The sequence below is a fragment of the Acanthaster planci genome, linkage group LG03 (assembly GCF_054643075.1).
Source record: "Acanthaster planci isolate LZ-2023a linkage group LG03, COTS_SCS, whole genome shotgun sequence".
Lineage (NCBI taxonomy): Eukaryota > Metazoa > Echinodermata > Asteroidea > Valvatida > Acanthasteridae > Acanthaster > Acanthaster planci.
Window position 1 is genome coordinate 13,371,313 of NC_141779.1, and position 24,193 is coordinate 13,395,505.

General features: G+C 44.1%; 2 protein-coding genes and 1 pseudogene across 4 annotated transcripts in view; 1 reads left to right on the forward strand and 2 right to left on the reverse strand.

The window, feature by feature from the left end:
• LOC110989607 (vacuolar protein-sorting-associated protein 25-like) overlaps positions 1-20,503 on the forward strand; it is a 32,160-nt gene extending 11,657 nt beyond the window's left edge. Inside the window, exons 1-6 of one of the 2 annotated variants that reach the window (XM_022254121.2) lie at positions 13,073-13,200; positions 14,785-14,930; positions 15,440-15,493; positions 16,215-16,303; positions 17,100-17,175; positions 17,803-20,503. In XM_022254121.2, the coding sequence (XP_022109813.1) occupies positions 13,151-13,200; positions 14,785-14,930; positions 15,440-15,493; positions 16,215-16,303; positions 17,100-17,175; positions 17,803-17,915 (528 nt within the window). In that variant the 5' untranslated portion in view covers positions 13,073-13,150 and the 3' untranslated portion in view covers positions 17,916-20,503. Of the gene's footprint in view, positions 1-13,072; positions 13,201-14,784; positions 14,931-15,439; positions 15,494-16,214; positions 16,304-17,099; positions 17,176-17,802 lie in introns of those variants that run through there. The other variant, XM_022254129.2, reaches the window with a different exon arrangement.
• ube2f (ubiquitin conjugating enzyme E2 F (putative)) overlaps positions 1-24,193 on the reverse strand; it is a 70,863-nt gene that overhangs the window by 9,793 nt on the left and 36,877 nt on the right. The gene's annotated exons all lie outside the window — the stretch shown is intronic.
• On the reverse strand, positions 2,625-6,331 carry LOC110989578 (protein CFDP2-like; annotated as a pseudogene).

Consider the following 24,193-nt stretch of genomic DNA (forward strand, 5'->3'; position numbering starts at 1 on the left):
GCAGACCAGTAAGTAAACTGCCACAGCCAACAGTGATAAATAGGGCCCACCTGAACTTCAAAAAATCAGGACAAATAATCACTAGTTTCTCAGGCGTTCGAGGCGCACATCAAATAAAATCTCATTTTATGAGGGTTTTAAAAAAAATTTTGGAATTTCCATTCATTAATTAACCGATGACTTTTGAAGATACTTTGTTCAACAGAAGGTTACCCCTTCAAAAAGTTGTGAAGCCCCTCGCTATTTTGAACAATCGATGCTTACACTTCTCGAAAAATAGAACATTTTCAGGCACCAATTTCTTCCGAATCCCACTCAGACACAAGCTTGCATTCGTTTTGGTCGCCTAAACCGGCCTTTTTTGCAAATCTGCGAACTCGTGGAACACAAAATGCTTTATTTCAGTAAAGAATCTGAGTGCATACACATTGTGATTTGGCCGGTGCAAGCACTGGCCTCCACCTTCATGGTGTTGTTCCTGAAACTTCTCTCACCACTCGTTGGCGCTCTTTATGTCTGTAAAATCTAATCAGCTCACATCTGTTAGTCAGCGTTGTCAGCCTGGTTTGGCACGGGTTTCTCACCGTAAGGTTGAAAAGAATACGTAAATATAATCCTTGTCTGGGTGAGGTTGATAAACATTATTCTACCCTCCCTTGGGAATAATTATAAGCCCCCAAATAAGTGATCCGTGTTGCAATTTATTTAAAAATTGATTTTTTTTTTAGGCTAACAAGGAAAAGTGAAACAAGTTACCGAATGAAGAGAAGTGCGATCCAAAATTCCAGAATAATAACCAAACATTCTTTTAATCGAAGTACAAGATGACAAAGTTATTACCTGAGAAGGTTTCAACACGCTGCTATCACTGGCACAGCGTTCTCTTCTTCGTTGATCTCTGCAGTGTCGAAACAGTACGTTCGTCATGCTTCAGTACAATATCCGAATCGTCCGCTGACGTCACAATCCATCGCGCTCCCTCTTTAAATAGTAATCACTGTCTCAATCCCTGGATTAAACACTCCAATAGGGCACGGTACTGACGTAGCATCTAAAGAGCTACGTCCCACTGTATGACCCTTTTTCCGATGAGCGATTCCCAGTAACTTGTTTCAATAAATCCCCATCTACGTAGACCCGCATTCTGCTGCACAATGCCGGGTATCACAGTTTCACATCCAGGCGGTACTTCCGCGATTTACGGTCACACGACTGCCCGTCGATGTGGAAGTATTATCTATGTCCAAATCAATGCTGTTCCAAGATGCCAGAAGAACAGTCATGCCGAGGATACCTTCATTTCTGATTCCAGCAACGAGGATTTTGAAAGAGGTGCTAAATCCTCTAACGGTTACGGTCATCCTCGCAATTCCTTGTGCTGTCAGCGATTTTCCATCAGCTAACTTAATTAATATAATCCAGCACTGGTCGCAAATTTGGTCACACATCCTCATGTAATTCTGCAGATAAATATCACTGTTTCCGATTATCCAGTGTCGATCAAAACATCAGGGTGTGATCATCTATTCCTCCTTGCACGTAAAATCCACTCAGCAGTGCCGGTGTCACGCGGTTTTTCCATCTTCGGATAGTTTCGCTTTTAGAGCCCGTCCTCTCGGCAGCCATAATATCTTAATTTCTTAGTTGCTCCTGCCGTCTTCCCCGAGGTCGGTTGGCTCTGTCCGTTGTTCATTACGTCACTCCCCATGGCTTTGGTTAGGTTTGTGCAGTACATTTAACTGCTTGGTCCTATAAATTTCTCTCGGTTGAATTTCTCTCGGGTAATAGTCTGAATTTGACGGAGGTATCAATTTCCTCTCTCTATGTCGCCCGCAGGCGGGACCTCCTACGGCGATTACAACCTTCCTTATCCTTGATGCAATCAGCCAGCTCTGTCGCGGTCTCCACGCCCATATCTCTCCTCAGGACGCTAACATAGCTCATCCTCTGTCCACGTACCCCTTACTTTATTCCATGTGTTGCTTCCCACAATACCGGCAGCTCAGGGTGTCTGTAACAGTGCCCTGCAAGGCCTATCCATCTGAAAGCGATCTTTTGTGAGATCCGTGATAGTGCCCCATAAAGGATATTATTGGGCACATGGTCTCTCCAATCGAGGTTGAGCACAACCCTCAGCATTCTGGTGCAGCATCCACCAATAGACTTCCGATGGGCCGGGTTTAAGGTCCAGCACTCACACCCATACTGCAAGACTCCACTGTGGCCTGGAAGAAACTTGGTTTAACGTCCCTTGACATGCTTGAGTTCCACACAGATTTCATTTCATTAAGAGCCTTCCAGGCAAGGGCTTTGCGAATGCGAATGTCCTCTGCAGATGAGTCAACCCATGACCCCAGATACTTAAAGTCCTTGACCACTATTAGAGGGCTGCCTTCTGTGGTAATCAGGGGAGCATGGTCGGGGATGTTTTATGTGATCAACTCCGTCTTTCTTGCGTTGAGTGAGAGACCCACTCAGCTACATTCAATCTCAACACGCGTCAGAAACTCTTGTGCGTGGGAAGTGGTGTTGGAGAGGAGACTGGTGTCATCAGCATATTCAAGGTCGGCCAGGGCTACTGCGGGGTAGCAACTTGATCTCCTTGGTGTCATTGTGAGACCAAGATCCACCTAGTATCCACTGATAGCTCGTCGGAGGGCAAAGTCAAGTACAACAATAAATATGAATGGGGCGAGGTCGTACCCCTACATGACGCCTGCCAAAATATTGAATTCATCCGTGGTACCGTCGGGAGTAACCACTTTAGACTGCGTTCCTTAGTACATCGACCGAATATCTTCAAGCAGGTTCGGTGGGACTCCGTAAGGCTTAAGAATCCTCAACATGTTCCCTCTGTGGATGGAATCAAATGCTCTTCTAAAGTCGATGAAGGTCAGGCCAGCTGTGAGGTTATTACTCTTCACTTCCTTAATTATTCGTCTCAGTGTCAGAATCTGTGCCACTGTTGATCTCTTCTCTCTAAACCCATTTTCGTTATGTCAGAGGTAAGGATCAATATCGCTGCGTAACCGGTTTAATATCATACGGTTGAAATCTTTGCAATAATACATTTGAGGCTAATGCCACGGTAGTTGTCAGTTTTACTAAGATCAGCAGATTTAGGCACGGGAATGATGTTTGACAGCGACTATTGCCAGGGAGTTTCGTGATTAATCAGGGCACAGTTAAAGATTTCCATAATGATATCATCAATCTCACAGTTTTTGTAGACTTCTGGGGGGATGCCATCTGGGCCGGCGCTCTTACCTTGTTGCAATGTCAACTTGACCTTGGTGAGTTCCAGGGCGGTGAATGGACCATCGTTGATCTCGAGGTTAGTGAGGATGTCAGGTATTTCTTCATCCACGTCCACAATTTCCGGGACACTACCTAGGAGTTTACTGAAGTGGGTGAACCACGTGTTCACTCTTTCCTCTGCAGTGGCTCCTGTCACCTGACCTTCCTTTGCCCCCCTACGCCCTGTTACCTTATTTATGACCTTCCATATTTCATTTTACTCTCAGACTCAGACTCACTTTCATAGAGACGACTCTGTGATCAGATCCCACTGAAGCAAACGAACTGAAGGGTTCAGCGTTTAAGATGCTGTTCCGCCACTTCCTCCGTACTAGAATGTAGTCAAATTGCCTTATAATTCCAGTGCCATTATCTCGGAAGGTCAACCTATTCCCATACTTTCTCTGGAATTCGGTGTTGGCTGCGAGTAGCTGATGCTCAGTCATAAACTCATACATAAGCGTACCATTTCTGCGTGTAGTATAATGACATGTGTACGGTACATTGTCGGATCCAAGTCTCGAATTAAAGTCAACCAGTATGGCAACGACGTTAAGAGCAGGCATACTCCTAACAGCTGCTGTGAGCTGCTCATAAATCAGCTCTACGTCCTTTACTTGGGATAGGTTAGTTGGAGAGTAGGCAACGAGGACAGTTGTAACTGGGTTGCTATCGAACTCGGCAACCAGTATCCGCTCAGAATGAGAGCGAACGCTTCGAAGAGACCTTCTAGCTCGAGGACTGAGAAGCAGCCCCACCCCTCCGTTAGCTGCCTGGGCCGCATTCCTCCATGCCGATGATGTAATAAAATAGCTACCCTCTTCTCGCTCAAACACAATTGTGTCTGAGTGGACTCTCCCGTGTTCGTGCACACCCAAAATCTCCACTCCACACTTCACTGCACAATGGTCCATCTCTCTAAGCCTCCCCTCCTCCCTCACAGTGTTTGCGTTGAAAGTGGCCACAATGAACGGCATCTTGCATCGCAGAATCGCTTTGGGCTTGATGCTGTCGTCAGGTGTTGGGGGGGGGCACTGTCATACTGCCGAGTAGAACACTGGCCAACACCACTATCCGCAGCACAGCTCCTGTCCACTCCCGGGACTGGCAGTATAGGATTTGTAGTTACAAGATTCGCCATTGGATTGCCTTTCAAGGCTAATAAGGCCTGGGGGCGCCACTCCTCTCGGACCTACCCTGGCCGTTGGGGGCAAGGCCCCTCATTCGCCCTTGTCCGAGTTAGGTTACGAGCAGGTAGACTCCCAACCAAGGGTAAGGGGCTCTACCTACCTGGGTTTAAAAATCAGAGTGGTCCTTCTCCCAGGTGGACTGGCAACCGAGTCTAACTAGCTCCACCTACCCGGAGCCACCTGGTTAAAGCGCCAGGCACACGCTGTCATCCTCTGTCATTTTGTCAAAACGGTTGTCAAAACTCTGTCATTTTGTCAAATCCAGTAGGATTTGGTTCGGAGAGGCTAATGTTGAGACGCCGTGCTATACAATGGAGTACTTCAGTGGAAATGGAGCTGCTCAATTCACCATTTTACCCCCAACACGTCCTAACCCAATTGACCCCATCAGGCCGGTTACCGTGGGCAATCATCCGTGTTGTTCCGCTTTCAGAAACGACTGAGTTTCCAAAGGTGCTTGAATCGCGTCATCCAGGGTTTTAGGATGGGCCCTGAATATGCCCACCCAAATATCAGCATCCGAGATTGAATCCAAAAAATGCAGCTCCAGATAAGCTAACTCCGTCAATCGACGTATAGCGGTTTCTGCTCCTACTCCTCAGCTGGGCAAAGAACGTCTTAGCTTGTTCTCCAGGTCCATGTCGCCGATCTAGTCTTCCTGTTAGCTCATTGTTCGTCAGTTTTCCACTTGGCAATCCGTCACCAAGCATTTCTTTTGCCGCTCCCTTCAGCTCAGCTGCCACGATGTCGGCTTTCTCCTCTTCAGTCCATCCTTTGATGATGACAGCATACGATTCAAAATGTGCCTTATAATATTTCCAGGACACATCCCCCAAAATCTATCCGGTACTCAACACAGTTTCCTCCGAGTCCGCTGCACATCTCCAATGTTACCTACGTCTTGTTTATCCACAGATCTTGCAGAGGTATCCAAACTGCAGTTCCCCTACAGCGACGATTTCCATTCTGGTTGCCCCCTAGCAACAGTTGCTATGGGTGTCATTATTGGAATCTCACTCACATCACGTTGTGCATCAGCATTCCGCATCACTAGTAGTTTTCATCTGACAGTCATTACGTCACTCAATGGCACTCTCAATGCATCTACGAGAACACTGCCAGTGTTCCTCACAATGTATGCCATCCATCCGTCGGGTCGGCAGTTCCTCCGAAATTCTCCCTAGTTCCTGATGAGCGTGTGAACTTCTCTTCGTTCTCACATCACTCTGCACTGCCGGGCCTGTCGGGTTGTAGGCATCTTGATGCCATCGTGTGAATCCTTCACGGATCGCACTCCAAACGATAAACAGCGGGCCTTCATGGGTGACACTCATATTAACACTGCAACTCCTCCGGCCGTGCATAAATCTTGTGATGTCTCCAATTGCACTCCAACTGCCCGTCCGGTATCATGCGCTGATCACTTTTCCACCAGTCGTGAACTCCGTCTTGACAACAACGAATCCCACCGCTGCCACCAATTCGACACGCACTTGGTCAAACACTGATGCGTCCCAGGGTTCAAAAGATGTACTTTATGTGCGATCAGTCCTTATCCGAGGTGGCGTAATTGGACCGACAACGTGAAGCCCTGCGGTTGAACGCCACAAGTGCGTCTATCAACCGGATCTTTCACAATCTAATTACAATCTAGTGGTGTTATCGTCTCTTAAGTTACATAATCCCTCTCATATGTAGCTGACTCAACTGCAGACTCGGTAGAAACCACAACCCCAGCCAACTTGTAAACAATGTAATAAAGACTAAGTAGTTTATAATAAAACACTGTATGCCTGAGGATTACACGTGGGTTATTTACATAATATGTAAATATTTCATCTATAGTAAAGATTGCGGTAACACCATGTATTTATCTCTTCTTTGAGTATGTGTGGTTCTGAGAAGAACCGGGGAATAACTCGACGTTTCGAACAGTGTACTCTGTCCGTCTTCAGGAGACTGCAGGATTCTAACTGGGAGTGGAGCTTATATGGTGTAGAGAGGGATCCAGATGTAGGGATTAGCTCGGTGAGGCGTTAAGGCGGGAACAGTGATGGATGCTGCACTGGATCCTGGAGCTGCATGCCCTGTGTGTGTGTTTACCGGAGCGTGTCAGTTGGGGTTGGCAGTGGGAGAGTGAATAGCTGGGTGCCAAGGGGTATAGAAGACCCATAGGCTGACTAAGGGGGAAACCTAACTAGGGAGTCCTAGGGTATAGGAGACCCATTGGACTGGGATGTGAGGATGGGGCGCCATTCTTCGAACAGTCAGCTGGAACCTCCATGGGATCTCCTATATCCCCGGTTCTGGCTGACATGTTCATGGAGGAATTTGAGCAGCTTGCCATCAATACATCAGACCACAGGCCCAAAGTTTGGCTCCGATATGTGGACGATAGGCCTACTTTCGTCATCTGGCAACACGGGCAGGACAACCTCCAACTCTTTCTGGAACACCTCAACGGGCTTCACAGCAGCATCCAATTCACCATGGAACAAGAACGTAATGGCAACATTTCGTTTCTTGATGTTGAAGTGACCAGAAAGGAGAACGGCAACCCAGCACGCACTGTCTACCGCAAGCCCACCCACACGGACAGGTATCTCCACAATACTTCCTTCCACCACCCCAAGATTAAGTCATCCGTCAACCGGGCCCTGGTCCGCAGGGCATACAACATCTGCGACAAAGAATTCCTCGGTCAAGAACTCCACCACATCACTGCATTGTGCAACGTAACGGATACAAGCCAAGCCAAGTCAAGACCTAAGATCCCAGATCCACCCCCGGCCGAAGGGTCTCCTATACCCAAAGCCAACTAGTTAGGGCCCCTAGTTCCATTACCCTCCCCTACTTAGGCAACACCTCCCACCACATCCAGCGGATTCTCCACAAGCACGGTATTAAAGTTTTTCACACAGCCCCACTTCAGTTGCATCACCTGCTTACTTCGCATAAGGACCGACAGGACCCCCAGCGCAGACCGGGGGTGTACAGAATTCCTTGCCAATGCGGCAAAGTGTACATCGGCGAGACGGGCAGGGACCTCCCTACCCGAATCAACGAGCACAAAGCCCATGGTAGGAAGGGAGAGCTGAAGACCATCAAATCAACTGGAGCCAAGCTGAACTTATCACCAGCATCGAACGATGGTATCCCCGCCGCATTAGAGAAGCCATGGAAATCATCAAGCACGACACAGTTCCCCAAGACATCGGCTTCAACATCAGCGATATCTGGCGACCCATCCTCACATCCCAGTCCAATGGGTCTCCTATACCCTAGGACTCCCTAGTTAGGTTTCCCCCTTAGTCAGCCATGAAAACCTCTAAGTCTTATAAATATTTCATGTTTCACTCTGAACAGACTAGAGCGTAATCTTCACGTACCAATATCTCTCGTTTATTATCACTGTAATTAGTGATAATATTCTTAGTTACTTGTTGCTTTTTAATACATACAATAATTGTGAATTATTGCAGCATGAAAAAAGATTGAAAAGACAACAGAGACTGATCAAACTAGAGAGAATACAAGAGAGAAATGGGAATAAGCCAGACCTTAAAAGCAAAGCATATATTCGTATTAAATTAGCCAGCATTAATTTACTGATGAGATTTCCTACCAACCAGCAGCTCTGCTGAGCCCAACAAAGTCTTCCCATATTTTTTAGCCCTTCAAGCAGAAGAATCTCAGGGGAATGCTGGTCAACTTGTATGTATGCCAACTCGTATGTGCCAACATACACCAACCAACTTGGACGGCCACCAACTCGTACGCCAAACTGTACATTCAGTTGACACATGTGAGGATAAGTGATACTCTGTTGTCCTTTACCCCAACTTAACACCCACCCAGTTCGGTTAGAAAATATTCCATGTTGTATATGTACTGATGATTTGACTTGTAACCTATCAATAAAAAGTTGCTTTGCCTAGTATTCATATTTCTTGACTATTGTATTTGTGAAATTTCATTTGCCAATGGCTATAAAATCTTGTACTATTCTTTGAAAACGGAGTGGTTCATTAATATGATATAATGCAACTTAATTTAATGCATCAAACAATTTGGTCAAAAGCACCATTTTCCAGTCATTTAACGTCTCATTGACCGATTTCAGATTAAAAACGATGGTTTGTTGATTTGTGGCTCACGAATAAGCTACCACACGGCGAGGTGGTCAACGTTCACGTTGGTTGGCGGACAAGTTGACCAAAGTGCCTACGAGTTAGTCTACAAGTTCGCATATGTACGAGTACACTGTAGCCTGAGTTGGTTCTTGTCAGTGAAATAGGCCTAACTAGGAACTTACAACCATGCATTGCCCCAAATCAGTTCAAAATGGCCACTCATGGGGGAGCTTGAGGACCCGTAACTCTGCAAAAATCGTCATCATCCAGACGAGATTGGCAGATCAAGAAGGCGGTCAATGACTCCATGCCTTGATGCGGGCAGCTGTGGAGGAGATAATCCGCATTTGACAGGAAAACAGCCTGTGAAGAAGAGGCTACAGGTCTGGAACAAGTTGAGCGAGAAATTCAGATGCAGCGCCAGTCAGTTGAAGCTCGACTGGATGCAAACCTTCAAGATAGAGGACTGTAAACATACAACTCAAGGAATTGAAGATTCACTCGGAGACAGAATACTGCAACGGGAGCTTGCGAGGCAGCAAACTGCGACAGGAAAACATGTGAAACCACATGGGACTTTGGACTTCCACCCATGTCCCATGACATTATTACAACATACAATGCTCATATGTAACCGTCACTCGGTTACACTTGCTGCGTCTTCTAATGGAACTAGTATGCATGACACGTCCTCGTGTAACACCGATAGTGCAATAATTGTGTTGTAGTTACATCCGTTCCAGTGTACAGCCAAATACACAGGTAAATCTACATGTAGGTCCACGTACAGTGATTACATTCACTGTGCCTGTTTTGCATGCATAGGAGCAGGTTTACCAGTACCACCCCTTCATATACACAAATGTCACTTATATGTAACTTATTTCCCAGTGAGGGTTCATGAGTTTCTGGGGTGGCCGCCACAAGTGCTGATCGAGTCCCAACCTCTATTACTCCATGACAGTCTCCAGCCAGCGGGACTACTCAGTCAATAATCGCCCACATTTCATCGGCCAAGGCTGATTGACAAATTCCATCAATCCATCTGATAAATCCAGCAATAACGATGAAGCTGCAGTCAAAGAGAAGATTTATGGTCAAAGGTCGAGAACTCAGTAGGCAAATTGCCAGTTAAGGCTGACATACCTACAAGGGCATGGTGTATTCCTTGACAGTTTGCCTAAGCTGCGCATCCCCAAATTTGAAGTTGAACATGACAAAAAGCAGTGTATTGGTATTGGCTATTCTGGTGTAGACGGCATCAAAGTTCAACTTTGAGCTTAAGCACCGTCACTATGCAGCTGGTCTGGTTAGGAAACGTTCTGACCTCCTTCTGACAGAATTCCTTTCCAATCATGTGGCAGAAAGGTCAAGGGCACCAATATACCATCAAGCACTAGAGTAAATAGCTATATGAGAGGAAGACTGGCCCAGATCGACGGATCCTGTTGGAGAAGTCTAACCAGGGGAAGACCGGAAAGATCTTGTCAATCCGGAAAGGCAAGAACCATGTCAGAAGCACCCACCATGCACCACAGAAGTCTACAAGAGAACAACCGCCACCAGCTCAAAGCTACCTGGCAAGTACTCGGTTGGACACTGAGGAGTCAACGGTGATCCTTACCAATGGTGTCAAAGAGGCTAATGCTGCATCAAAAGATAGAAAAGGAAAAACGTTGACTCTGAGGGTAACCTACCTGCACATTCAGAAGAATGAGACTTGGCATTTCTAAGACATCTGTGCTGAATTCCTGAAGTGGAATGCCGAGAAGAAGTTTAAATAAATAGCTCTCGACGACGAGCGATATGTTTCAAGTGCGCCAAGAGGTATGGTGGGGATACGTCCATTCCTGAAGCAATGCAACAAGTGCCAAGGAGATCACCGTTCTAGCCTAAACGACTTGGCAAGCCACCGCCAAAGACCCGAGCACAGTCCTTTCCTGTGGGGGTGGGGACAAAGCCAACGGTGGACAACGAGTCAACCCGTCCTTAATAAAGTCAGCCTCTTGACTGTACATGGCACAAATGGGACGCTTGAGACATACGATACAATCAATTTGAAGAGCGCATGCTCGTTCTCCAGAGTTCAACAGAGAAACATCAGATAATTAACCAATTGGAATCCCTTCAAGCTGAAACTGTAAATGGGGATGCAGTCCAGAACGAACTTCAGCGTCTCACCCAGGGATGATCATGAACGGGAGATATCACACTGAGAGTGCCTTTGCTGCAAATGATATTTCGTTCGTCGTGTGTCGGCAGACGAGCTGCAAGAAAAATGGCTGCATCTAAGAGGCTTACCACTCCTCTCCGCAAGAAACGTCCAACCAGTATAACTAATAGGGGCAGACTGCATCGCGTCGGCACTGCCTAGTGAAGCTCAAAGGAGCCCCAAACAACATCTCTCCTGCGGCTGTCAGCACGATATTTGGATGGACAGTCCGAAACCTGGATACGCCACAGGACTGATACCGCATGCAATGGGAGCACATTACACCTAAAATGAAGCTTATAGGTCGTCGGTCTAACCGATTTTCAGCGGTCGGCGCGCCTATGATGTGCGGGACCGGGAACCTGTAATGTGGCATTGGAGAAGTTGACGTGCTAAGCGCCCACGTGCGCAGTGGGTGGGGCTCACTAGATCGGCGTATTTTACGTCTGTGATAAAAAGAATAGACAAACTTTCTCTAGTCTCCTCACAGTTTGCGGCCTTTAGCACGAGTTGAATATTGCTCTGTCTTTATAGTTTTCCACTGAGTTGTCATTGGTGCTTTGGGCGGGTTGTAAAATCTCTGAGTTACACAGGTAACCGGACGGACGGAACAAACAGAAAATGGGCGTTCCCTTGAGATTCCTTACGGGCTGATTGGCACTGACTAATGACACAGCGCGTCCGATCTGTCGCCTAGTCAGTCAAATCCGCTCGAGGATGTCACGGTGAACGCTATTGGGCAGGCATACAGTACCAGTGTTGATTTTTTCATTGTTGCTTAGGGCCTCTGTTGCTCACCGCATCCTGATACTTCTTATTAGCCAGTTACGCCTAAAATAAGAGTATACTGCACTGATGTCCCTCTCGTTGAACGTGAGCTCGTATACAGCAGTGGATCTCTGAATCTACTTGGATGAGAAGGGTAATGTATGATGTCCCGCAGAATGCACTAGTAGTGCCAGAAGAGTTTGCAGTGGTTTTAATTATGCTGTTGTTCGCGTCGGTATCTGCCTCGCCCACTATACAAGTTCGTGATGGACATTCATTCGTTTCATTACTTTACTTGTAGGTTTACATACGTGATCGTAACTCATTTTCCAGTCATCTTTTGACAAGGCATGCACTAAAAGTTTAGGCAAACCGCGCATGCTGTCTGCCTGAATGCGTCTTTCTATCTGTTTTTACATTGTGTTTTCTGTGCGCGTTGTAATGTTTGCTGAAGTTATAAACAATGTCCATTTGAATGTGCATAAGTGAATCACGGTAAACGGGAGCTTATACCGATGGAACAAGAAATAGACTAGTTTCCCATTGTAAAAATAGCAGTGTCGACAGGAAGACGTCCACTAAAACAATGCCAGGATGTCCTTTCTGTATTTTTAAATTCAACGCGCGCAAGTCCGTTAGCCTTTTAAAAGCCAAAGCAGTCAAATTGCAAAAGTTAAAATCGATATGCAACAAAATACCAAGAAAATGTATAGACCTACAACATAATGACGTAATGCAGTGTATACCGCGGTGCATTGTGGGTGAAAGGTGGGGATGTTGCAGGAAGGCGTCGACGTGACACGTTAATACACATAACGTGTCGCTCACTTGTCCACGGGAAAATCTTTGGATCCTGTACATCGTAAGTTTTGTCAAAAACGTAGACTGCATACAAAGGTCCACTTGGACTTCTCTTTGATGGCCTTATTTCTCACGGAAATCTGTCACCTTTTTGCAGTCCTGTGGAAGTTTAAAAACGCAGCTCTTGCGTTCGTTGAGTGCTTGATAAACACAATGGAACACGTACAGCAGTTCACATGGACCATTTCGAACGATAATCTGGAATTTTTTTGATTTTTGCCTTTTTTGGTGTCAGGTCGATACACGCCATGTGGTATACGTTACACATAACGTGTCACGTCGACGCGTTCCTGCAACATCCCCAACTTTCACCCACAATGCACCGCGGTAAACACTGCATTACGTCATTATGTTGTAGGTCTATTGTGATAGATGTGGGAAAATATGCAAAGCAATTTGTACATGTTCACTGTTCGCCATTTAAATGGTGATGACTCTAGGACCCGAAAATCCACGAGACTTTGGTCTTGTATCGGCTCTTCCACCTACGCGCTATAACAAGACTAAGGTGTATGTTCTGGGGCCGTTTGAATCAAAACGAGCAGACCCATCGCTGTGGTGTCCTATATCGGCCGCCATAGCATAACTGCTCCGCCGGCAGATCATCACTGATTGCTTCAGTTCCATCAATGCCTAAAGAGGGCGCTTCGTGCAAAAGTGATGCCAAAACGTTGGAAGAATAACACGAGATGGCAAACTTTCAGTGGCCTTGGCAGTATGAATTTCCCCCATTTTTTACGTAAGTATTGTAGTCATTTTGGTCGCCTAAACTAATTGAAATGACTTATTGCAGAAAGGTATTGCAGTGGTTGAAGTGGGAGACCGGGAGACATGCAGACGGGATCGCAAATGGCTAGCCCCACTAGTGTGGCACGGACTCTCACTCCTGATCCATCCTTAGCCACACATCCGTATACGCAATTTCGTGTCGGCGTATTGAACATTTCAGCGCACCCACTTATCGTGGGCGCAATTTCTTTTGCACACGAACATGATTCTTGACCTTTCCGCTTTCTAAAAACCATTTATTGAATGATTTCACTCACGTTATTCAGGTATTTTCCAGTCTTTTTCCTATATCCATTCAATCTAATGAGCTCGCTCTCTCAGTCACCATCTTTAAAATAAGATCGTTGAACAAAATGTCACTTGACCCCTCATCGTCTCGACGGCTGTTCCATGTCAAGACATATGTAATAAACGGACTGGTCGATAAGATACTACATGTACCAATGGGCTCTTCCAAAACTTTGGCAGCAGTTTAGATGTCTTGACACGGAAGAGCCGTCGAGACAATGAGGGGTCAAGTGACGTAATGTGACATTTCGGCAGTCATAACCAAGCAAGAACTGCTTCGGTTGTAGTTATTCTTTGAGATACAGCCCAAAACTCCAAAATTGGAAGACAGAATTACAGTCTCTTATGCACAGATGCCAGCAGCTGTATACCAGTGTACTCATGGTACTGCAGCGTCACCACCTCTCTCAGTGGTCGAGTTGTCCCAAGTCAAGTTGGTAAACGGTTGGGTTGTTCAACATCCGTCATGTAAACCGATGGTGCACACACCTGAGGCTGGATGATGCAAAAAATCGTGCCGGCACTTTAGAGCTCTCCGGAAGATCTATGAGGGCATTTTCTCGATATGTTTGTCAAATCTGATCCTTGAACATGTCAAAAAAGAAAAAAACAAGAAAGTGACAAATGAATTGCAAAAATGAAGGTACGAGTGGTCTTAACTCGAGGTACGAGTTGACTCGAAAGCATCTGCATAATAAACATCCATCATGTTCTTTCTTGGGTGGTAATGAATAATGTTTTATGTGGGAATACAACCAGGTCATTAACACCATTTAAGATAGTGTTGTACAGTGGAACACTGTTTTAACAAGGTCCTTGGGATTTGAAAAAATTAACTTGTTAATAGTTACCTAAAGTGTCACTCTGTATGTGTAATGTCTGTGACCTGATGAGGAGCAATAGGGACTTGCTTACTATTGCGGTCACGAATGTTAAGTAGTGGCCAGGCCCCTTTTAATGTGAAATCCAACCTGCCAACCAAATGTTAGGCCTGACATCACAAGTTGAACCTTGCTCTATGGTTCACCCATGTTTGAAATGACATTATTTTTATTTCATAATTTTTTGATATGTGATTTTCTCACAAATGTATAGCAAACAGATTCAGGGAAGTCTCAGGACACCTTGTTAATTATAAGAGTCTTTTCAGATATTGGAAGTTTTTCGTACATACGCATGTAATTATATATCTTCCTGCGTGAGGCTCTGTATTTTGTCCATTTACTTTTTATTTATGCTTTCTCAGGTTACAGCCCAACTTGGAGACAAGGAAGAAGCAGTTGGCAGCATGGTGTGACCTGGTCCTAGCCTACCACAAACATCACAAGATCTTCAATCTAGATGTCAAAGAAATCCAGTCTTCATCACTCTTCAAGAATGCAAAGATAGACCGTATCCTTAACCTAAGGGCACTATTTTCTTGGTTGAATTTATTAGTAGTTGGTAGGTCTTTGCCTACACTGTCATTCAGAACCTAAGTTCAACATCTAGTTAATTACACTCATGCAGTACAAGTTGCAAACTTTTCAACTTTCCCTAAAATCATTGTGCAGGAGGTTGGCCATTGTCTTTGTAATTAAACTCTAAAGATGAAGAGTGCAGGGGGTAATTTGGGCTTGGTCTAAATTTAGATTGCTGCAGAATTCTAAAAATCCTACAGAAACCTAGTTTAAAAAATCAATTGTAACAAATGAAATAGTACCTGATACAACCATCCAATAAACTTCTCTACCCAAGCCCATGCAATAAAGGAAATAGGCATTTTTTTGTTTTTGGTTTGCCAAACTGAATGTGAAATTTACTTTTTGGCTAGTTAGAGATAATGTTATTTGACTTGTAAACAAAACAACCGTACACTTGTACTTGGATCAAATAATTTGTAGTTTCCTTAACTGTCACAGGAAAACTTTCCATAGATGCAATTTATACCATTCTAGAAGAACTTGGGGCCAAAGGTGAGTCCTTTCACAAATGAAACCCCCCTATCATTTTAAAAAGTAAATTTCTATCCTTGATGAGCTAGGTCGGTATTTTAGAAAAGTAGGGTCATTTTGGAACAAAGCACGTGCGCGTTTCGGCATAGGGCGGGCAGACTTCACACGCATATCCAAATGACTTCTGACACGGTCCGTTTTGGGCATGTGCTGTTGGGATACCGAACTGACTCATTGGGAATGCCAGCCTTTCATGTTGGCTTAATCAGCACTTTAAACTTGGATTTTGCAGCTCTATGGGTGTTTTCAAAACAGGTGGATTTGGCTTAGACTTCAGTTTCGCTGTTCCAGCCATTTTGAAGCATCTTTGGAAACCACATGTTCAAGCTCTGACTGGAACAAGCGAAACTGAAGTCTAAGCCGAATCCACGTGTTCAAAAATGCCCTCTCAAAACATCCAAGGCCGTCTCAAATTCTTCAGAAACTGGATGGTTCAAGGCTAGGTATAATTACCAGATGGTGTCCTTTATTTGAGTGATATCAATTAACCCCTTCACGGCGGGATTATTTTGACCGGGACTGCTGGGCTGTGGTATGCCTTGAATGGCGGGCTTTGTCCAGCAGCAGGCCCCATTGGACCAGCAGCTGCAGGATGAATAGACTGTATGCACTAATTCTCGCACAATGGTGCGGCAGTAGCAATCCTCCGTAGCGAAGGGGTTAAAAATGTTTCTTGTTGCAGGACATATAGAATGGACTGACAAGACGAGGACACAGTGTCTTGTCATGTGGAGAACTCCTGAAGAGTGGGGCAACCTTATTTATAGATGGGTAAGGATTGTGCTCACTGTTCTCCTTCCCCGAACCTCTTTTCACAGTTATGTATCTTCCAGCCCTACATTTGAAAGTATCAGCAGCAGTTCTGGTTCCAGCTTAGTCCTAAAAAACAAAAGTGGAAAGGATACCTTTGCAAGTCAGACACAAAGCATTCCTTTGATAACATATTCCTTGCTGTCACGGGGGTTGACTCACTGGTAGCAGGACCTGCATCATGTGCAACAGCCCAGTTGGCGTTGATCTGTTTATCTGTGCCACGGTCCATGTACTTGTAGTTCCTGGATGGAACAGTCTCCCTGGCAATATGATGCAGGTCTTTGCTACAAATTAAACAACGTCACACTTTTATGTCATTTCATATACGAGTACCGAATTCTCATTAACTGTTCCCTGTATGATTGAACTTCTTGCGGCTCCCTGGGATGGGGTGTTGTTGGTATGATCCAGTCTCATCTTGTGGAGATTTACTGTCTGCTTCCCTGTGGTGATCATTGGACCGTAGGCCTCTACTGGCTTCATAGGAAAGTAAACAAAGTGTGGCGTCATCAGTGCAAATGTGTACATGTATGGATATTTCAAAACAGTTCATCTGTATGGAAGCCAAGATAAGTGATGCGGGGGGGGGGGGGGGGGAATTGAGGTCACTGCAGCACCCAGTGGTATAATAGCATGCCTCAGAATTTTGCTCTGAATTCTTTGACAAACTTTATGATTTTTCCTTTCAATTTTGACGCTTTCTATTCAACAGAACTTGATTTTTTGGGGCTTAACTGTCATTTCCTTTCAATAGGCGGCCAGTAATGGTATGACAAATTCTGTCTGTACCCTGTACGAACTAACCCACGGGGATGACACGAAGCAAGAAGGTGAGCACATTTGCGTAGTAGTCCTCATTTCAGATTTTTGCAGGAGAGAGTTCGTTACTCACTTCGATACAGTGATTTTTCCAAAAGAAACAAAAATGATATATGCAAAAAAGACTCTCAGCAAGTGTCATCAAGAATTATAGCTTGATAAATCCCTTCCATGTGCTTGGCGGATCACTGATGAAGTAAGTGCCCTCGTTAAAACCTCAAGTTACATCCGATTGGTAGATTAGGGATGAAGTAGATGCCCTCGAGGTAGAACTTCAAGTTACCCTATAAAAGCCTGTTTACACAACCTCAAGATGAGCCTGAAGTTACCCAGTTTAATTTTGCATTCTGCTGTAAGTCAACTGACAGGGAGGGAGCAAGGGCTATTCTCGGTCACACCCTCCACCAACTTCCACTAAACTTCTGTGCAAAAGTCTAAGTATTTGGCAGGTATGGTAAAGGATAACCATCCACTGTTTTAAAGGCGTGTCCGAATTAATGTTGGCTACAGCCAGTTATGAAACACTCATGAATAGCAAATTGACGTAGTTCCTGACTTGTGACTTCATAGGTACACAAATAATTTCAAACTGTATTCAGGTTACTCAGACGCTGCCTATTGGTCTGTTTTCTCCCCAGAGTTCTATGGTCTGGATGACTGGCTCTTGAAAAGGGCATTGAGGACACTAGAAAAACAGAGGAAAGCCGAAGTCATGTCATTTGGCACGAGTGAAGGTGTCAAGTTCTTTTGATCTGTACTACATAATTTGAGAGGCCATATTGCCAAAGATGTGCAGTGTATAGACAGTGCAGTGGCTTAAGTACACAGTTAACCATCCCAGGAGTGAGGTGGGATGAGAACTTCTCAGTAATGAGTCGTAAATCTGAAGCTGAGCCAAGGCACAATTCGCTGATGCACAGCCTTTGTAAACCTTTGGGCACCTTGCTCACGCTCAAAGTACAAAGGATGCCATCATGGCCATGGTATACCTGTCTTTAGATCGGAAGTTCCAACCAGGTGACTGTAGCTTCCCGGCTGGCAGCAAAGATTGGCAACATTTTTCGTGAATCCTGACTCCTCCAACTGAATCATTGACAGATATTTGGTCAACAAGACTGATTTTATGGAAGGAACTCCCCTCTCGGTCATTCTCAACTCCTTCATCACTCACCTTCAACTCCACTGAAATTTTACCAAAATCGTTCCCCTCAAAATAGTATTCTTTCAGCCACTACCACCCTCTTTCTAGGAACCAGACTTTGACAGCAAAGCAGGCATGTTCTTCACACCTTATCAACTAGAGTCATCTTTGTAGATTGGCTATGAGGAAAGACGGAGACATATTTTGGGTGGAGGAATATGAAGGAGACTCCATCAGTTGTAACCATTTCTTGAACATGTGCAGTTTTGAAATTTGATCCTTGTGATTTATACACAGATTTTCTGGTTGAGTGTTTGGCGGCTGCAAAAACACATGTATATACATGAAGCAGGTTCAGCTGTGAGTTGTCAATTTCCATAGGTCCATGCCTAATTTGCTGACTGTAACCCAGTATACAGGCAACAGATGTACAGGTTGTTCATTTAGAAGTACAGTGTATGATGGTTGAAGTTGGCCTTTGTGCTCAAGATGCAGGAGTCTTTACCATGTATTTATTTGTACATTTCCCTTTTTGAAGGTGATTGCACTCAATGAGGTTTCAAAATAAGCAAAAAGTAGCATGCTGGAACACGTTTAAACATGTGATTTCAAACCAGCTTGAAATTTGGTCACTGATAATTGTCTGAGCCGAAGGTGAGGACCGTTATCAGCATTTTCCAGTTTTAAAAATACCATTTCAAACTTAGCCAGCATACCATTAATCTTTTTTTTTCACTCAAAACCTCTGAACAAGTGAAACATTGAAAATTTTCTCAAGATTTTGTTCAAGAGTTTTAGCCACTTCTTGTGATTGTGGCTATGGTGTCTGCTTCAGGCGTGCAGTGCAAGCATCTCCTTTTATGGTGTTGAGCTCTGTCACATGCCAAAGAATATATGGGTCCTCGGCTGTGTTTTAACAGCAGTTTGAAAAGTGCCCACATACTCCAAACCAGTCTGAGTCCGCTGGATGTCTTTGGGTTTTATGATGTCTACAATTTCACAATTGGTTCTGATGTCATGATATTGATCGGCAGGTATCTTGTGCTTTATCATGGTGCCTTTAAACATTTGCCTGGTACCCAGACTTTTATCATTGCCTGCATTGTACCCAGTGCATAAATTATGATGTGCACAGTGCTTTAAAATGTGCTTATGATTAAGTAGATTTTTTTTTTACACAAGTGGAAATTTAGTATTAATAGATAAACAGACCTGTGTCTTGCGTAATGGTTGTATACAAAGTAAGGAAATTACATGTAGTGTATTTCACGTGGATTGTTATTAGCCAACTCTGGCATTTTAGGATTCATGTACTGGTACTTACATGTAGATAAAGATGAGACAAATACAGTTATTCATATATTACCAAAATGATGTTCTGACAAATTGATGTGGGTGTCCAGATGTACCTTTAGACAGGATTCTTCCCATGCGGAATAAAACCCTATCCTGTTAAACGTAGATTATGTAGTAATGCAGGCAATGTGATATCTTTTCTTATAAATTACACTGAACATTCTGCATTGTGGGCAAAATGGAACGCAAATGAAAATCCTTTGATTAGAAGAAAAAATCATGAGAAATAAATCCTTAAACAGTACAATTGAAATGTAAAACATTTCCTGTTTGATGAACTGTAAACTTGGTTGCTGTCAATCAAAAACCCAAAAATTGACATGGTGTTTAAAATGTCCTATTTCTCGAGAGCTCTGAAAGTGCCACCCAACTTGTTGAGATTGTGACTTTTTTCGCAAGATGTCGACATTTAGAGATAGTTTATCACGAGTTGACGACATCTTAACTGTTAGATGATGATGTCCTGAGATACATGTAGTTTATTACATGATGATGACATCAAGCAAAATAATGTCATTACATTTCCCTTTTACTTTGTCATCATCCATTGAAAAATCATCTCAGAATATCGCCATCCAACTTTTATGTCATTATCCTGTGCTGAACTATCTCAGAATGTCAACATGTTGATATGGTTGTCCCAAGAAAAACTATGTCACTTCCAGAGCTCTGTAATACCAGAGATAATTCAGGCTGATAGCATCTTTTATTGCAACATGCAGGACATCCTAAAGCAATATGCATCCTAAAGCAAGATCCCAACACCGTAAGATGGGGGCTCTAGCTTTTGTCTAGCCCCTCCCCACCAAAAAGGCAAATAAAAAAAATTTAAAAAGTAATAACATGAACAGAGCAGTTGCAAAAGTTAAAAGGTGACGTCACGTGTGAGAGTCTAGCCCCCCCCAAAAAAAATTGGCTTTAGAACATCACATGACTCTGACTACAAGTCAAAGGCACCAAGTTCTGAAATACAAAGCCCAAGTCTGGAATGTTCTCATTTCGTTTTAGCACTGACGATCTTATATGTGTTCAATTTAGCCACAGCTGTGAAGGGCCTCATCCAAATAGTTTGGATGTGGCTGCGAATTGCACATGCACCTAGTGTTTGTTCTTGCAACGTCTGGCTGGACCAACAAGCCACATGTTAGTGTGCACAGGTTGTAATGCACGTATGACCCTGAACTTTATAGCGCATATGGGATAGAGCATGGTATGTGATGTAGAGTATATCTCAGGAGCAAACTCATTGAGCTTCAGCATGGATGTCAGGAGTGTGGAAGTGTGTTGGTCAATACCATGCAGCCTTGGCTGAATTTTTTTGCAGGTTTACCTTGAAATTTGGATTTTGTTTTGCCCACCTGCATCAGCTTGTGGTGAGCCAGATATTTTTAGTGAGGCATTGTTTAATTTCATTTCAGTGAGTATTTCTGTCTCCAGGCCTCCTCCCAATGCTTACCCAGGTTTTTGGACAAAGCACTGGGCATTAACAGTGAAGTTAAAAAGTTGTGACAGGGAGGGTAGAAAACTCTGGTGACAAACCATCACGTTTGGACCTCAAGTCGGTATATGTTCTCATTCAGTGCATTCAGATCACTGCCAAAGTATGTTTTTGGAAATTTCCAGATGTTTATGCAAGGATATTAAAAACCTGGTGATCTGTTAGAAAGTCATGTCATAGAAGCCTTCAATTACCTGCTTAAACCCAACCAGGGTGTTGTATCCATGAACAAGACAAATAGAGGGATCCCAATCTGCACACTTCTGCGTTTGAAAACGAGGCTGTATGTGTCGGCTTCAATTCTTAATACGATGAGACAATTGAAAGTAAGGAATCAAGACACAAAATATAAAAAGGTATGTTAAATTCAGACTTTTCAGGATGCAAATTTTTGTGGAAGAGTCTTTCAGGATGACTCGACATGTAAAATCAAAAGAAAAATAACAGCAATTTACCGTGAACTAACGTAGGCCTACTGCGATGGTTGTGTATCTGCATGTGCAGTGGGCGTGGGTTAAACTGCAGTGGCGTCACACTTACGAACCGGATACTGCATGTACTGTGTCGACATAGTGGGCGCGCACAACCAAGTTCAACAAAGAGAGCCTTGGTTTTGATGCGGATATGCGCAGACGGCGCTAATGTGAAACTCCTCTATTGCTGCGATTGGCTTTCTCTTCTCAGGACTAACAAAATCAATGCCCCAGTTCATTATCTCTTGCCTCTACTCTATGTTTAAAAAGTTTAAGTGTCCACATGTAGTTTATTATTTCTTTTGGTGTCTGCGACAGTATAGCTTAAATGAACTTCAGTAGGCCTACTTTAAGCATTATCAGGCACTGTTTTGGATGGCCAGTTTTGAACCAAGTCAACAAGAAAACGTGGTCGACGCCATTACAAGACCAGTCACAAGTAGGAGGGTGAACAGAGTAACAAAGGAATGCTTTTGCTGCACTTGTTGCAGTTTTGTTACAGCTTGTTTGAATAGTTTTTGACTGAATTTGAATGGAAGCCTCAAGTTGGTCTTTTTTGGTAATGTGCTGGTCTAATTGCTTCAATAGTGAAAAGTTTGTGATCGTAGAAAATCAGCTATAATAACTTGACAAGTGATCATGAAGGCATTAGTCATTCGCAGACTACTTTTTTATCTCCTCTGCAGGTCATGTGCAACATCATCAGCCACTGTGAGCCAGAACTGCTGGCTCCCGTCACTGTGACATCCTACCTCAGTGTACCTTGGAGGAAGCCAGCATGGCACCAGTCACGAGGGAGTCACCATACAAGAACAAATACAAGAACAACCAAGAGGAAGAGGTGGGCACAAGACCAAAGGGGAACCATGAAAAACTGGATAATGCACTCTTAAACTGAATCATATTTTGTTTTTGAAAGCAGAGTCTACAGCTGCTTTCAACAAGTTAGCATGTATAATGAAAAATACTCAATGTTGAAAAAGAAATGTGCCCCAACCCATTAGAATCAGTGCATTTAGCACCATTGTCAATGGCATTTTGGATGTATAGATTTTGGGCTTTTTTGTTCAGAAACATTGGGTAGTCATTGACTGAAATTCTTGTGTCACTCATGGTCAGGTTAAGACATGTGATGCCACATACCTGCAGTGAACATCAGGTTTGATGAGAGGCCTGGGTTGGCGGGGGCAGCACCGAAAGCAAATGCAACATCTTGACCTTTGCCTTGGATCCCAGACTTCAAGCACAGCAAGCATGAGTCCAGGAGATGGCCTTTGTGATGAAAGGTTTGTCCAGCTTGTCTCTTGGGGCAAGTTCAAGACCCATAACCACATCGATGATGTCAGTGTTCTCCCATATTCATGTAAACATGTAGTGTAGAGGCCGTGCAGGAGTGAAATTTTACCTTCTTAATTGTACGTGACACTCGGTATTTTCATGGTCTCTCATTGAGAACTTTCATATGTATATTACCTGCACAGTGGTGTACATAAATACATGTTCAGACTTGTTTTCATGGACAAAATACTTTTGCATTAGTAGACGATTTTCCCAGTATTTTGGAGGACACTTGTACAGCGAGTTCGACCAAATGGGATCAATTGCCCCTGGCCAGTCATGTTGTAGCAGTCATGTCAGAAGTATTTTGTCTTGACTGATATTTGCATATTTTTGTACTAGTCAAAAGAAATATCCCTGACCACTAAGCCACAAGCCGTTTGGATAACACATCATAACTGTCCAATTATGTTTCCTTAGGTAGTTAGTAGCATACAGATGCTCCGCCAGTTGTGTTATGGTGCCCTCTAGTGACTTGTTATCCGGCCGCTCACTCGGGTGCCGCTATCTTTTACACTTATGTGTTATTGTGACATTAAAGTTGTTTCTGTCATTCTTTAAGTCTAGTGTTTGGCCGTGATTCATAAAGGAGCACCTTTATTGCACATTGAGGCGCAGAGACAACATTGGAAACATTTTAACTCATTAGATGAGCTCTACACTTTTGAGAGTGCGTGGTCAATGTGCACCTCAACAACGGATTACTGCCTAATGAACCCTCATTGTCACTCCAAAGCCAGACTGGATCTCGTCCTAAGCCAGCCAAGACTGCAAAAAACTTGCCATCTCTGCAAACAAGTGGGACGCATGATTTCTGGCATTTCCTCAGTGAATACCCCCACTTACTGGAGCCAGACCTCAAACACATTGCAAGAGTATGTCAAGTTGCCAACAGTCTTGAAGAGTCAGATGACAAATCAACTGATCTTGCGCCCTCGTCAATGAGTGTACTGGTGATCCCCCCTGTCCCAGAAGCATTGACAACCCAACGTGTTCAGGTACGACAGTCCCTGTACGTTACCACTGCAATATCTGTGTCACTATAGACAGGTGAGCGACAGGAAACATGATCCGTGAGGCCACAGCAGAACGAATGGGATCCAACATACGCAAGAGCTCAACAAGTCTGCCCATTAGGCCGATGGCTCCCTAGTCGTCATTGGAAACACCAACCTCAAATTGATATCCGATGGGAGAGAATTTCACTTTGAGGGCTAAGTCAT